This window comes from Lissotriton vulgaris, chromosome 2_1 (genome assembly GCF_964263255.1).
Source record: "Lissotriton vulgaris chromosome 2_1, aLisVul1.2, whole genome shotgun sequence".
Classification (NCBI taxonomy): domain Eukaryota; kingdom Metazoa; phylum Chordata; class Amphibia; order Caudata; family Salamandridae; genus Lissotriton; species Lissotriton vulgaris.
This window is the reverse complement of record NC_141687.1, coordinates 1542957470-1542974871: the sequence shown is the minus strand read 5'-3', so window position 1 is coordinate 1542974871 and position 17402 is coordinate 1542957470. Positions and strand designations below refer to the sequence as shown.

The window sequence follows — 17402 nt, the reverse complement described above, 5'->3', positions numbered from 1 at the left end:
AATTGTGATTAGCAAATTGTGAATCGCAATTAAGGAATACTTTCCCATTCATTTCTATGGGCCAGGAGGCCGATAGGAATGAATGGGAAGTTATTCTCAATTTGCGATTCGCAATTTGAGAATCGCAAATTGAGAATAATTTTAAGGGTGCAGGGGTGTCAAAAGAACATCCCACCCGATGATTGTATTGTGTCATCATTGGCCTCCTGCTCCAACGGCAGGCTGGCGGTGCAATGCCTGTCGGGTAGCACTGAGTGCTACTCTTTAGTGGAGTTCTTTTATTCCTCAGCCAATAGATGCATGTGTGTGAGGGGCCAAAAAAGGAGTGCAATAGTGAGCGTGAGTGAAAAGTTCAAAAAGGTCAGTAGAGTCCATTAAGAAACCTTTAATGATATGGCTCACTGCCTCGTTTAAAAGTGGTGAAGGGAGGGGTACCGAGGCACAAAGAGTAAGGTGATTTGGCCTCGTTCAACCCTCGCCTATGGTGCGTCAACATGTTTCATGCCACTCGGGCAATTCTTCAGGACCTAAATGCTCATCAACTTGCAGGGATTATCAACCGCAAAAATTAGATATACAACCTGCAGGGTATCGCAGGATGGGATCCTACGTGATTTCCGTTGGAGCAGGAGGCCAATGATGACACAATACAATCATCGGGTGGGATGGCAACAGTCGTCCAACCTTTGAATTGTGTGAGGCATCCTTAATTCCGTCAAGGGATTACCTTATTCCCTATCACATAACACATTCTAGAGAGAGAGTCATTGCCTCAATTTACTCAACCCTTTTTGGGGAACTCTGTACACCCTTTTGATTTCAGTTATAGGACACGTACATTGGACCCCGGTAAACGTTGTCCTCTATCTGTCCCCCTTGGTGTTATAAGTGTCAAAAGAACACCCTGATGCACCCCTGAAATAAGCATGGGTGCACATGTGGCACACATACATGCCCTAAGGCCATGTATGTGCTTCACATTGCACTTGGAAAAATGCAAAAAAGTGCATTTTTCAAAGAAATCGTAAATTACCACCAACTTGAAGTTGGTGGCAGTTTACGATTTCTTAAGGCCAAATTGCACTTTTTTGGTGCTTCTTACATTGCATTTAAGGATTCGCAAAATTTGTGATTCCTTATTTTGCCGTAATACATACCATTTGGCAAAATTGGATTCGCAAACGACGAAATTCTGCGAATTTCGGCATTTGCAAATACAATTTTGCTTGATACATATGGCCCATTGATCCGTATACATCAATTTCATTTTTTTAGATATATATACACAGATGGTGTACAGCGTTTTCCCAAACTTCAAAGCAGTGTTAGCATTGTCTCTCTGCGTTTAAGGAGTGAACCATTCTTTAGAGACTCATTTTTTTATTCTAAGTTTTAAAGACAGTGGCTAAATTGTCTATTTTGCTTAGGATGGGGGGCTTGTAGTGTTTAACTAATAAGTAGGCATGTCCCTGTTCTTGTTCAAGAAATGTTATTGTGATAACAGTTGTGATGAAAATCCTTGGTGATATGCTATTGGTTTTTCTGACCCATGCATACAAGGATGTGGGCTAGGTTTTCCTGGGTTGATCAGGGATGGTGTCAGAAAAGGGGACTATAAAGTGGCCACTTGTGGTACTATTATAGTGTAGTTAATATTGTTTCTGTGTATCATCTTCATTCTGCCACCAATTTTGTTTTGCTCTCTTTGAGCAGTATTTTGGAAACCTGGGGTACCACTAATACGTGATGTTCCAAGCGGGTACATTTATATGCAGTACACTACATTGTATTGCCTTTTCTGAGGTATTTAATGCACACATTTACCAACTCCTCCAAACAGGTGGAAAATGTGTGTGGGGGCTTTTGTCTGGGAGGTAGGGAGACTTGGGGAGGGAAGGGGAAGATTATTTTGCCAGAGGGAGCAAGAAATACTCCTTTTTTGACAGAGAAAAAAGTCAGGGTGGAATAGGATATATGGCTTGGCTGTTGTAGCACCAAAACACTCATGCAAATTTGCCATCTGGAATTACTGGCTGGTAAAATCAGGTTCAGTGTCCCTACACCAGGGAAAACCGGGTGCCGGAACACTGGACCACTTGCAAACAGGCGGAACTGTACACCACCCCAGAGAACTACCCTGACTGGCTTGTAATCAGGCCCCAAGTGAGTTATTTAAATGTTGGCTGTTTATCATATGTGTAGAAGAGTAAGTAGGAATATTGCTTTTTTTCATATGGCCTTTAGTTCTTTGTTCTATTATTTGGAACAGTTTGAGAACAAATTCTGTTTTTGCTGACCTGTTCTCAGTATGGGGGTTAGGATTTCAGGATAGGTATTTTGCAATTGCATCCTCCACCAGTTGACAGGGCCCACACATTTAGAATCTTCTTTAGTTTTGTTTCTAAAATGTCAGTGGCATCAGTATGTACCTTGGATTGGTCACATGAAGTCTGAATTGTTTCTTGGCTTTGAGATGGATCTTGACACATCTAGAAGAATAATGGTTCATGTTGGGATTTTTTGTGAAGATAATTTGTGGGGTGGTGATGTGCATTCAAAAGATTGTCATTCAAGAGAGTTACTATAGTACAGTTGTCTTAAAATTTCGAAGTCAAGCTAAAGCCAAATGTGTCTATACATCAAACGCTGGAGAAATCTGTACAAGAGGTAAGTTGAGTAGATGTGTAGGGTAAATAATGCAGATGGTGGTTTACAGATATTAGGGCTTTGTGTGATGGCAGTATCTTACCTTTCAATAGGCATTGATGTAGAGGTGTAGTGGAGTTCTGATCAAATTAGTTGTAGAACTGGGATGGTTCGCGTGGACTATCATGGATGGAGGTATTAAGTGACTGGCTGTGACAGGGTGCTTTCAGGCTGCAATATAAGATTAGTCATATTATGGGATAAATCTGTAAATCTCTGGTAGCTGAATGTGAATCATTGTGGTTTGATCTCGATTGTATACTCCATAAATTTCCCATTGTGGTATAGAGTAATGTGCAGCTAATATGTTTAGTTGTCCTAGTGAACTATTAGTAGTCTGTGACCCAGGTTTGTTCAGTTTCTTTGATAATAATGATGAATTAGTGAAAGGAAGGTTCAATTCATTGTATCTTCAGAGAATTAAAGTAGGTCAATTATACTTGTTCTCTTTATCTGGCGAAAGTATATGTCAGAAATGAGAGTTTCAGCATTAGTTGTTATGGTGAGTTTCTTAATAGTTTTAGAAGTGTTTAAGAGCTACCATTTGCGTAGATGACTTCAAAAGTGCCACATCTTTTATGTTAAGTTTGGTTGGATATCTGGATGTTTACTTTTGTGAGGGCCATTGTTGTAGACTTTGTTAGGCCAGAGGATGAGAGCAGTATGCTGGGTCAGTTGCAGATTTTTGGGGATTAAGTAACAGAAATGATCACTAAGGATCTATTATTGCAATTATGCAGTATGAACAGTAGAGGTGTAATAAAAGCAACAAGGTAGTGAAGGTAATTCTATCAGCAGTTTATCATTTCAATTTGGCACTTTAAAGAAATTCAGCAGGTGAGTCTCATCTGGATATACCACTTTGTACAGCAGCCAAAACATTTTCCATTTCAAACTACTAATCACATTGTCAAGAACCGACTGTGGTGAATTTAAAGTGTTTTGCTAAATTATGTACTTTTTAAAGTGTGCAATCGCCATTGGGTGTTTTACTGTGATTTTAGATATATGGAGTTTGAAATATAAGAATAAAAAAAATACTGTGGTCAGAATACCAACTACTGAAATATCATGAAGGTAAAATATATAGGGGATCTCATTGGTCATCCTTTGTTAGAAAATACAGTCCGCAAGTTGGGCACCCTCCTTGCGGAACTGGTGGATATCCTCATGGAATTTTTGAACCCAATTGTGCGGAAGGGGAATTTCAGGACTAAACGGCTCTCCTGGTATAATACAGCTTGCAAGAAGGCAAAGGCCAACCTCCTTGCTGCACTGAAATATCCGAGGGATACGGACCTAATTAAGACAAGAAGGGAGGAACTAAAGCAAACAATCCACAATGCAAAGGTGGAATGGGATCATTCCAACTGGGACAATATGTTGGCTGCTCTCCAAACCAGAGATGCCCGAAAATTCTGGCAGATAGTGAGAACAGGGTCTGCCGAGCCGACTCAGGCTGTGGAAGCTAATATAGCGGCCTCGGTGTGGGAGGACCACTTTCGCAGCCTTTATGAAGAGGCTGGTTCTAGCTCCTCTTACAATTGTGTTGATCTGACCCCCGAATATCAGATACCTCCCAGTGGGCTCATAGCGTACTCTCGAATTATCGAGGGTACTGAGCCACTTCAATTTACCTTAAAGGAGGTCTATAATACAATAGTTAAGTTGCCCTCAGGCAAGGTCCCTGGGTTAGATAAGATACCGGGTGACTTATTTAAGCACCAACCCAGGGTTTGGGCCCCGTACCTGTTAGAGGTCTTTAATGCAATACTTGGGGGAATGGCAGTTCCTAATACTTGGCTGGGAGCAGAGATTGTACCTATCTTCAAGAAGGGCTCTCCACTGCTCCCAGCCAACTATAGGCCAATCAGCCTTATTGATGTAGCACAAAAAAATTTCTTCAGGCTAATACTCGACCGCCTCCAAGAATGGATGACGGACAACTCCATTTTAAGCACATATCAGGCAGGGTTCAGATCTAAGGTCTCGACGATGGACCAAATCTTTCGCCTGGCCCTCTTGTTCTGGAAGACGGTGCGGGTGGAGGGGGGTTCACTGTACACTGTATTTGTTGATCTCCGCGCAGCCTTCGATTTGGTTCCGCTGAGTAAATTGTGGGCAGTACTTGCAAAACTCGGGGTCCCTCCCGTTCTTTTAAACATCATAGTTCAATTGCATACTCAAAATTATGCGCAGGTTAGGTGTGGGAGGCTGGGTACCCTTTCACAAAGATTCCCCGTTGGCAGAGGGGTAAGGCAGGGATGTGTTCTTGCACCGACCCTGTTTTGCCTCTTTGTCAACGGGGTAATCAACTTCCTTGACAATGTTCCCAATATAGATGCACCAAGGCTTGGTGGCAGAAGGGTGCCCACAATTATGTTTGCGGACGACACCCTCCTGCTATCGAAATCCCCAATGGGGATTCAGCGCATTTTGGAAGCCTTTGAGGCATTTTGCCAGGACCACGGTCTTGAAATAAATGCCCTGAAGACTAAGTACATTATTTTTAACCCCCCAAAAAAACACGACCTAATCCCTCTATAGGCTCTAATAGGCTTGAAAGAGTCTTCACGTTTGACTACCTGGGCGTGACTTTGAATGATAAACTGGAATGGGGTGAACACCAAACCAAGTCACAGCTCAGACTGGCTCAACTAGCAGGGGGAATAATTAGGCTAGTCAATTCTAACAAATCATCTATCAGACCACTAGCCCCCCCCCCCCGGAGATCTACAGGCTCCAGGCCAGAGGTGCGATCCTCTACGGTAGTGATCTTTGGGGACACACCTACAAGAGGGATTTGGTCACAGTCGAGAACAAGTTTCTCAGACAATTGTTAAAGCTGCCGGCTAGCACCCCGCTTCTCCCTATTAGATTGGATATGGGCTTAAAACCGTTGGATGAAGTAGTGGGTGTAAAGCCTCTAACTTTTTGGAGAAGAGTATGGTCTACCCCTGAGCTAGCCAATTATAGACAGGAATTGAAGGAAATCCTTGCTCTCCCTACTTCTGAGAACATCCCATGGTTCAAATATCTGAGAACTGAATTTACCCGGATGGGTCTCCCCACCCTTTGGAGTGATCCTGAAATGGCTTGCCAGGGTTTGTCTCGTAAAGATCTGGTAGCAACTTTTTATGCTTGTAACCTTGAATCCCATATACAGGGTGCACGCCCAGATTCCCTGGCTAACATATTTTTGGGGGTGAAAGATGATTATAAGTTCGAACCAGTTCTTGACGATATTTTTCCGAATCTGACTAGAAAGTTATACTTACAATGGCGATATGGCACACTTCCACTCAGATCATTCACAAGCAAATGGAACCTCTAGTCTATGAAAAATTGCCCAGGCTGCATTTGCGGGCTTGAAGATGATTTACACCTAGTCTTCTTTTGTCCCGCTTACTCTGTGGCCAGGAGGTACTGGATAACCCCATTATGCAGGAACCTAGGGTTTGCCAAATGCTCGCAGGCCTTTAGAATCTTGAAGACCGATCTCACAAAAGTAATTGTTTTCGCTATGGCCAAATTCCTCGAAGCAGTATGGTATAAGAGAAGGCTTTTAATCTCCAGGTCTCTACACTCTTGACCAGATCATGTATTAATGATTGCGCTACCCTTATTTACTGGACTTTTTTTAGCTAGAATTTAATATTAGTAACATTCTTCTGCCTTTTATCTTGAATATATTCTAAAATCATTGTATATTATTGTTTTACTGAGGGTTGTAGCCCCTATGATGGTACCCTTGGGGACATTGTGCTGTTTTATTGTATGTCAATCTTTTATCGTTGTAAAACTGATGTTTAAAGTTGGTTATTGTAATTTATGCATCTTTTATGGCAATCGCCGAAATAAAGATTTTTTGAATGAATGAATAGGTAAGTATAGGTTTACTGTTCTTAATTGTAATATCATGGTACATAGAGGTGGAAAATGGCAAGTATATATAGGAAGTATCTAAGCTCATTATTCTTAATTCCACATCTATGTACCAAAGTACACAGATGTGGAGTAAGAATCGTGATCCTAAATTTTCCTTTTGTATACTTACCTTCTTTCCCTCTCTATGTACCTTGAAGTTACATAGAACTGGAATTAAGAATTCATTTTTTAGAATTAGGAATTAAGAAAAGTATTCCGCAGCGGACCCCACCTCGACGAAGACCAGCTTCCACAACTGTATGAAGAACGCCGCCGCCTGGATGAAGAACAACTCCCTGAAGCTCACCACGGAAACACAGATAAAACCGAAGTTCTGATCTTCGACAGACATTTCGCCATCTGGAATGACTCCTGGTGGCCACCGGAACTCAGTCCCATCCCTGCTCCAAAAGACCACTCCTGCAACCTCGGCATCAACTCTCCATGAAAAGTCAGATCAATGCTGTCTCCTCGGGATACTTTCCCACTCTCCAAATGATCTGCAAAGTCTTCTAGTGACTTCCCATCAGCACCAGTAAAACAGTGAAGCCGGCCATTATCACCAGCTGGCTAGATTGTGGCAACACACTCTACACAGGCACCACCATCGAACTCATGAAAAGACTTCAGATGATCCAGATCGCAGCAGCCGGACTGATCCTCGACCTACCGAAGAGAACCCACATCATCCAGCACATGAAGGACTGACTCCTTATACAGAAGAAATGCTATTTCAAGCTTCTGACCAATGCCTGCAAAGCCCTCCATGATCAAGGATCCGCTTACATGAACTAGCGCCTGAATTTCCATCGTCCTGCCAGGAACTTCCACTCCACTCACTTAGCCCACCCACAGATACCATGCATCTGCTGCTGCTGCTCCGGAGGACGCCCCTTTTCCCACCTCACAACCAAGTCGTGGAACACACTCCACATCCACCTCCTCACTTCACAGTCGATGACCCACATCAGGAAGGGTCTCAAGACTTGGCTCTTGAACTGATACCCACAGCACAGCACCTGAAAACCTTCTTGGGTTACAAGCTGTGCCATATAAGTAACTGATTGATTGATTGAAACCTATACTTATTGCCTATATTTATCTATGTATAAATACCTTCACGATATTTCAGAAGTTGATAGTCTGGCTGCAATATTTTTGTACCACAATATTTTTGAGTTTGAGATGCTGATTTTACAACCTTTTAGAAAGCAATGTGGCAATGTGATCTGTTAATTCAGTTTAACCCAGTGTTTTATCTCTTGCAGTTCCAATTTCAAAGCCACTCCTTCGAATAAATAACTCTGCAGCAGTAGAAGGGTCTCCTGTGATGCTGACATGTCTGGTGAGGAATGGCACTGGTCCAATTGACTACATATGGGACCGAACTACAATACAAGATGGCACTGTGCCAGTGTCCGAGGGCAATGGCAGCGTGGTCTTTCTTAGTTCAGTAAATCGGACACATATTGGTTGGTACACTTGCACAGGAAAGAATGAGGTGAACCAAGAAACCAGCGACAGAGTCTACCTGGATGTTATATGTAAGTAGACTCAGAATACATTGATTATGGCTACATGTCTTACATGTCTTGCCGGATACGTTAACATATTTCAGGGATTCTTAATTGGTTTAATGCCTAAGGTGGGAAACTAACTTATGCCTAAGTGCTTGAGTTAATAAATAAGTAAGTAAAGCAGAGGAAAAATGTAACATGCACACCGCTGGGTATTGAAACACAAACTTGCTCCTTACCTTGCTTTGGGAGTTCTGGTGACCAAACCTAGAAGCCTTATTTAAATATTTATTTGGGACTTCGACGATTTCAAACGTTACTTGGTTGCTAAAATATTAGCAGTTGCACACTAGTATTAAATTCATATTACTATGACTCCAAAGGCATTGGGTTGAAGTAGGAAATTGGGGGATACCTACTGTACACTGAGCAGATGCTTCTTTTCCTTACCCAATTACCACATCATAGGAAGGAGGAGAAATTGTTTTACCAACAGTATCATGAGGAACACGAATTTCCTATGAAGGTGTCCAGTACTTTCAGGTATTCTCCTGATCTCTCTCTCTCTCTAACAAGAAACACCGACACACACAAAGACACACATGCACACCAACTCTGTCTCACATGCACACACAAACACATGCACACCAACGCTGTCGCACATGCACACACACATATGCATATCTTAGCAAAGTGAGAAAACAGTGGCTAAATTGTTGCAATTCTTCTGAGGTTTGAGTATCTAGACAAAGACATGCTCTTTTTGCTTACAATGCCTGTCCAAAATATGATCTCCGCAGCTAGACTACCTTTCAAGAATGACAGGTGGTCAAGTTATATGGATTACATTTCGGTACATGTCAGAAGATTAACATTATAAATTTTGAAGTCATCACTAGACCTGAAAGTGCTCAAGAACCTCTGACTCTTGGTCTGAAGCGGGAAAACATTATTAAATTGTGCCATAACTTTTTTACTTAACCCTGATAACACCGATTTTACTGTAAGAAACAATGGTAAATGGAATAAGTGGGAATTTATAATAGAATCCAACACCCCACCTTACCTTCTATTTACAATCAAATGATTTCAATTTTGGAGAACATTCTCCTAAACTGCTAAAATTATCCTGCAATTCTGGATCTACACTACCTTGCCTAACAGAAACTAAACTAGCAGATTATTTCATAAAAGGTCCATGTAAAAATGTGGAACACATGCTCACATCCATGGCATGTTAGGACTTTTAATGAGTCCTAGAAAGCTTTACTAGTTGCTTTCCACAAAGGTAAATGAGAAAGCATAGTGAATGCAATAAATCATAATAGATGGTCTTTTAGAGAGAAAAAGAAATCTTGGAAGATGAAAAATTAGACGATTTACTTTCTGCGACTGGATCAAATACATTTTGGCACATTGTTGCCCACCGAGGTTTCCCTCTTAATAGTCTCCAGAGTTTCACAAAATGCCAAAGACTTAGTTCCAGCACTTAACCTTGATCTATGAAGGGTGTTGTAAATGAATTCCACTTTGCTAATACTGTTATAGATACAGTAAATGAGGCTGCCACTGACACTGACCCGGTGACTTTCTCTTTGGAAGAAGTTTTGAAAAGAGTTATTTCACAAACATCTCTAGAAGTCAGAGAGGTGTACAGTCTATACTTACACGCAGTATCAACTGAACTTGCATGGGGGCACCAATCCCAGACATATGGTAGAGCGCTGAAAGTATCCCACTTTACCAAAAGTGCAACTATACTTATCCAAGGAGGTATAGGACAATTTGCTTCACTGATAATGTTCAAATAATATGTTCAAAAAGGGTTTTGGTCACATTAAAAGTGTGGATTAATATTGAAAATATGCTTCCTTGCCATCAGAAGGTTTTAAGGAGAATGTGAGCACCGTCCATCAGGCCTTTAGGAGTTTTCTACTCATTTGGGAATGCATGTTCTTGAGCAGCTTGTCATTATATGTGACTTTTGTCATTCTATAATCATCATGTGATACCATTCCTCATCACAGCCTATGGCAAGTTATTTATACTATGGGTTTCCACTAAATCTTTTGAACCTCATCATTCTTCTCCGTGATAGCAATGATGCTAAATTCAGATATGGTTCTGATGGTCATGATTTTATAACTACTACTCGGTCAAAAACCTCTATAATATTTATTTAATCAGGGATTGGGGATCAAAATAGACTGTGGTGTAAAACACATGGCAATCTAACAGAGCACTTCTTAGCAAACAAATATATTCGCCATTTTTTAAATTCAGATTAGGCATTCCATCTTTAACAAATGTTACTGCCAAATAATCTAGTAGACCGTTTCATCTTATTTTTCCTGTTAGTTTGGTAATTCACATGAAACATATATTGTGTGTTTTGCTCCCCTCTTTTTCACAAGCCAAGGATGAAATGTTTTTCCATAATATGGGAATACATAGATGCATGGTCACCTTCTGAATAGAAAAGGCAAATACATATGTGTTGGTTTTTTGCCCTATCCTGTTATTTTTTTAGTGCTTGAATAATTATATCGAACAGTTTTCCAATTGCACTATGAATGGTTTCTTCAACTATAGAGGATGGATTTGTACAGACATATTTAAATTCAAATATTCTCCTTTTTCCCTTTACTTTGGGCTAGATGTATCAAGCGTTTCTTTTGTCGCAAACGCTGCGAATCGCAAAATAGCAGCGTTTGCGACAAAAAAAACGGGAAATGCGATGCATGGAAAAATCGCATTGCAAATTTAAGGAATCGCAAAATGTGCGATTCCTTAACTTTGCGTCAGCATCTAAGGAATCGCAAATTGCGATTCCTTAAATGCTATGCATCAAGCATTTCTAATTTACGATTTTCCCTTAACACCTTGGGTGCTTGAGATTTTTTCCTCCTGTGCTGCATTCCCTGATTTCCCATTGTTCATGACGAGCTCAGCTCGTCATGAGCACAGCTCAACCATGCCTCATGACGAGCTGAGCTCGTCATGAGCATCGAAGGGGTTAAGAAATCGCAATAGTTGGTGGTAATTTGTGATTTCTTTTACAAATGCACTTTTTGCAATTTGTAAAGGTGGCATTTGATGCTCATACATGCCCTTAGGGCATGTATGTACGTCATATGAGCACACATGTCAATTTCTGGGGTGCAGCAGGGTGTCCTTAAGACACCCTTGCACCCTTGAAATTATTCTCAATTTGCGATTAGCTAATTGCGAATCGCAAATTGAGAATAATTTCCCATTCCTTCCTATGGGCCTCCTGGCCCATAGAAATGAATGGGAAATTATTCCTTAATTGTGATTAGCAATTTGCTAATTGCAATTAAGGAATTTTAAGAAATCGCAAAAAATTTGCGAATTTCTACATACATACCATTTAGCAAATCTCAAATAGCGATTCCTTAAAAATCGCTATTTGAGATTCGCTAAAGGGTATCTTGATACATCTAGCCCTTAATGATTTAGAGAATTTAGAGAATCGCATTCACCAACTTCGCAATTCATTTTTCGTATAGTACTTGATAATATGATGGTTAGAAGCAGGATAAGCTGTTGTTTCATTGATATATTTGGACTTTATGTGTTTTTACTGTAATATTTGTATTCATTTTTTAAACATTTTTATGTTTCATGTATTGGATATGAAGTATTATGGGAATATATCCTGAAATAAACTTGATGAAAATGGATTTAAATCTGTTTTGGTGCCCATCGGTGTGCTGCAAGGCATTATAAAGATACATCATTAACATGTATTTTTTTAACAATTCAAAAATACACTAATTGCCTCTTAATTATCACTTTGCTGGACTATTGCAATGGTTTCTACTTAGGGATGCAAATGTTTCAGTTAAAAAGCTGCCATTGTTCCCAAATTCTGAAGTTTGAACAAGTGAAACAAACCAACATCTGACCATTGCTTACCAGTGCTTTATTCTCTACCATGACAGAAAGTTGAACAGTGGATACACTGCATTATTTGTTGGCCTCCATCGTACAGCACCACTTTTTCGCTGGGGAACCAGCAGATACCTTCCTTGACATAAACTGCAGTCCAGAACTGCGAGATCCTTTCAGTTTCCAATGTTCACATGTCAGAAAAAAACACAGATGAGTGTTCCAGTCTGGTACCTTTACTCTAAATCAAACACGTGGTCAGAAAAAAAGTAGCTTCTATGATTAATAGTTCATAAACCAGGTAAATCCATTGTTGGTCCATGAGCACAAACACTTTCATTTTGAGATTTTAAACTAAAGAAAGCCAACTTACTTTCAGGATGGACAGTTTCTAGCCCGTATCTGAGACACATCCTCCATCAGCTTCTTTAGAAAAAAGAATATCTTAGATATTTGTGCTAAATATAAATTGCCAAATAAAATTCATTTGTTTAATTATTAAATTGAATATGAACACATCTAAGAATGGGATCCTGGGGTAATAAAGGAAATGCATATGTGAACCTTGAGTCTATGACCACTCTATCTTGGCCAGTGTCCTGCTTCTATCCGAGACTGTGAAGGATCTTCCTGCCTCCTTGCGTGTAATAATCTGAAGAGAAAGTGCTCCTTTACAAAGATATTTTGGAATATGTAGGAAAGTACTTTTGAAGTACTCATTTACATCTTTTGTGAGTAAACACCTAAAATAAAAATAAAGAGTACTCCTGTGGTACTACTTTTCTTAACCACATGGCTGCTAGGCGTTTTCCCGTCCTGCGCTAAAAAATCTAAAACACCATAAATCATGACGAGCTGGCCTTGTCATCCGCGCACGGCAGGTAAGCGCCATGACGAGCCCAGCTCGTCATTAGCTTCGAAGGGGTTAATCACAAATGGTTTGGGGAATTTTCCCTTATGTGTACTATAAGTTCTAGCACTGTTGCGGACTGAATTTGCCAGTGGAGTAAATCTCAGTGTCATTTCTATGGTGTTCACAAGCAATCTCTATTCTCTCTCTCTAGCCTGCCATTGCTTTAATATTTTTTGATGCTCTAGGCTGCTCTTTCTCTCTGCTCTAAATCACATGCCTTTCTTACTGTTGTGGTTGTCACACCACTGTTTTTTACTGATACTCGCACAGTTCACTCTCCATTGGCACACCTTTATTCTCTCTCTTTCTCTTCTACTTACTCTTTCATTGTTAATTCACAGCGCTTTTTCTTTATGCCAGTCTATCTCCCTGTAACTCAGCTATTCCACTCCACTATTCCTTAACCCCTCTAAGCTCTTTCACTGTCATCTGTATGTACTCTACTAATTATCATTCTTCTCATCATTTTCTCATTTTTTTCTTTTAGTGTGTCACTTTTTTCTTGCCGCTTTGCTATCTGAAACACCGTCTACTTAATGACCAGTTTTCTGACTTTTAGTTTCCCATCAATGCAATCTCTGCTCCTAATCCCATCTGTTATCACTCATCTAAACTTGCATCTAAAAAATATATAAATAATCACATAGGCAAAACATATTGCATTTACCAATGCTTGTTTTGCTTTCTTGCCTGTCCATTGATATAAGCTATTTTCCAGGTTAAACATTGAAAGTGACCTTGCTGGCCATTGCTGAAATGTAGGGGTACCAGGTTGAGCCAGGCCGCCACAATACAGATATGAGCTACTGCCATAGCCACAAAGACAAAGCCACCTATGTCTTTGTAATGAAAGCAGTATTATTAGCCCCCCTAATAACAAAGGTTGAGGAGTTAATATCACGTCCACATGGAGGACCACCCTCCGAAAGCTAGGTATATTTTGCTTAAGAGAGTCTAGAGCTGGGTAAATGCTGAACATGTGTCCCAAATCTTCCTCCCAACTTTGACAGCGCTGACAGCAGATACTTACGTTTCTCCTCTAGCTCGCTATTTTTGCTAGAGTATAATACAAGTTAAAAAGTTTCTTACAAATTTGTGCCTGCAGCCCTGCAGACAAAAGCAAAGTATAGCCATGCTCTAGTGATACGAGAAAGCTACTGTCTGCGGTCTCTAGCCATTTTTTCCACATCTCAAGCTACTTTTTGAGATCGTCAGACATAAAGTCACTCAAGTAATCACACATTTCACTTTTCTTACAGCCATTATTATCACCAATGAGCTCAACCATTGTTTCCTTAGTAAACCGGATTGCTCCACCACATTTTTTTAACAAGATATCCCAAACCTGAAAATATTTTTTAAAATCTCTCTCTTCTACCCTGTACTCCTGTTGTAGCTCCCAAAATGAGAGTACTTTATTTCCATCAAAGAAATCACTTAGCTTCTCAAACCCGTTAGCTTACCACCTGAGACAATGAGTCCTGAAATATCTTTAGGAGCAAGGGAGACCTTCGGATAGGGGTGTAGTAAATATATCTCCTGATGCCAATCTTCTTCTTAAAGAACAGCAGATCTTAAAGGCAGCTTGTACGGACTTAAAAGTAACGTTTTTGTAATAGCTTGGCTCTAACATTTTTAAAACACACTCCTTAGCGCCATCCCCTATTAGCAATTCAGAAATAGGAGGGGTCACATCTGCCAGCTGACAATCAATCTGCCTTGTTCCAATAAGAGATTTCATATTTTTGTAGGGCCGTCGACCGCTGATAGTATCTAAAATTTCAGACTGCCTAGCCGCCTCTTGCCCTTGTCAACATCAAAAACCTAAGAACCCTTCTGGCCTTGGCATAGGACTAAGAAAAACTGCTAGACATCTCCTTCATTGTCTTGAACCATCTTTGTTCACACTATAATGGTATTGCCCTAAAAATTAACAGAGAACTTTGGGAAAGAATACAATTTGTATTGCATTGCAGTAGCGAATAATCATGAGATGGAGATTATCCATTCTCCTAAAGTCCTTTTTGCCTTATATATTACTGTGGCTAGATTTAGTTCCACATTCTGCATAATTTTAGGTGTAATATTTACTCCCAGATACACAGCTTGATCTACTATAGGATCGTCCTCTAAATGTATCTGATCAATGACAATCAGCTGTTTCTCATTACGGTTCAGGGAATAACCAGAACGTTTTCCAAATTTTAAGGCCTCTTTTTTCGAACTCCTTTGTTGTCCCTTTTGAATCCTGTGTCACAACTGCGTAAAAGATCTCACTGGTTAAATGAATGCATTGGATTCCAATTTTATTATCAAAGGATCAATATAAAGAACAAACAATAAGGGCTAGAAGGGATACATCTGTCTCTGTTAGACTTCTGTAAACTGCTTTAATAGCCTTGAAGAATCCCTGACTGTATTTGTGTCACCTCAACATGGCCTCCAGATTGTCCCAGGCTACCCGATCAAAAGCCTTTTCATCATCTAAAAGCACCAAGGCCATACGGTCTCCTGTCACACAACATCAGCTCCAATAAACAATGCATTAATTCAACGAATATGATCGGTGGTTCCTCTCCCAGGGATGAAACTGTGTTGTCTTGGGGATACCCGTTTGCCAATAAAAGACTTAACCTTGATGCCAACATTTTTGAGTACATTTTTGGACAACTGTTGATCAATGAGGCAGGTCTGTATAACGAAGGATCATGAGGGGGCTTCCCTTTCTTCTTAGAAACAACTCTATTTGTAGTTGCCCAAGATTCCGGAGTCTGTTGACTGCTTTGTACCTTGGGCTAAATATTAACTAAATCTACCTGTAGGGCTAAAAAAACCTCATTAAATTCCAGAGGGATTTTATCTGAACCCACTGCCTTTCCAAAAGGTAAGGCCCTGAGTGCCTAACTAATTCCGTTATTGCAAAAGGGGTCATCCAAATATTCCAGCTCTTCAGAATTGAATCAAATCACATAACTTTTATTGATTTCACTTTAAAAATCATAAAAGCATAATATATAGCATTACAGAAATCATCAAAGACAGAATTTGTTAAAAAACATATATACAGTAAAAATAAGAAGCCAAATATTCCACAAGAACATACTTACAATCTTATAAATTCTTTCTGTACTTGATCACAGCCCACAAGAAACTTGAAATGATACTACAAATATGGGGAGTCAACAATGTTTATAGCTATAAATATGCAGGTCGAAGTTGTACGAAGTTACAAGACCTTAGCAGTGATAAAATTAATCATTTTCTTTGAGCAGTATAACATTTGTAAAATAGAAAAGTATGCATGGAACTTTGGGTCGATGTATTATCACAGTGTCAGTTTGCTAAAATTGTGGACCAGTCATTTGTCTTAGGAAAACTAATTAAACAATGGAATATATCCATTCTAAAACAGGTTAAAACAAACTTATGTTGGGCATTAGGTACTAGTTTAAGATAGGGTTGCATGTCACATGTAGCCCGCATCATTTGATTTTTAAGGACACTTGGCTTTAACACCTGTGTTGACAATCTTAGATCCTCAAGCAATAACATACAAACAGCTTTTAGTTCCTTTTGACTTATACAAACCAAGGTTTCGGGATGGTCAAAATACTCTGAATGCCCCAGATGACCAGAGAGGTTCTTAATACATTTCAACTACGATATTTCAAGAGTGCAGGGAGATTTAAAGCAGTCCCTTATAATTTCACAATTTAGTCTAGAGCGCTCGGAAGACCAGATCTTATTCCAAAGCAATATTGACTGGGTTTTGACTATAACACCTAAAATGGTAAACCTAGCTCAGCATGACAAATTTATGAGGAACTGCTATTAGGTACGAAAAGAAGATGCATTAAAAGGTCATTTTTCATTGTTTGTAAAATCGTACCATTATTATATCCCCACACTCCCGCCCCATAAAGGGCAGTAGACAGACACTTTGCTTTATAGATAATCAACATCTTGTTAGGTAGCTCTTGACTTTGGGAACGAATAACATTTTTATCACATTACAGCGGCCAATAATCATGAGATGGAGATTATCCATTCTCCTAAAGTCCTTTCTTGCCTTACATATTACTGGGGCTAGATTTAGTTCCACAATCTAATCAAATTTTAGGCGTAATAATTACTCGCAGACAAATAACTTGATCTATACGGCGTCCTCCAATTGTATCTGATCATTGACAACCAGCTGAATCTTATTAACGGTTCAGGGAATAACCAGTGATATCATCCGCTTATGCAAGATTTTTTGTGCTCATACCCAAAGATTTAATTAGTTGAATTAATGCAGTGAATTCCAATTTTCTTATCAAATGTTCAATATAAAGAGCAAACAATAATGGTAAGCAGGGACAACTCTGTCTGCACCAATCATTATGCTAAAAGGCCCTGCCATAATTTAATGCCTAGCTGTTGGATTT

General features: G+C 39.8%; 1 protein-coding gene across 1 annotated transcript in view; it reads left to right on the top strand.

Moving 5' to 3' along the window:
• The window catches only part of VSIG10L2 (V-set and immunoglobulin domain containing 10 like 2), a 330945-nt gene that overhangs the window by 24870 nt on the left and 288673 nt on the right, over nucleotides 1-17402 (top strand). Inside the window, exon 3 of the mRNA XM_086957413.1 lies at nucleotides 7902-8177. Within this exon, the coding sequence (XP_086813539.1) occupies nucleotides 7902-8177 (276 nt within the window). The remainder of the gene's footprint in view (nucleotides 1-7901; nucleotides 8178-17402) is intronic.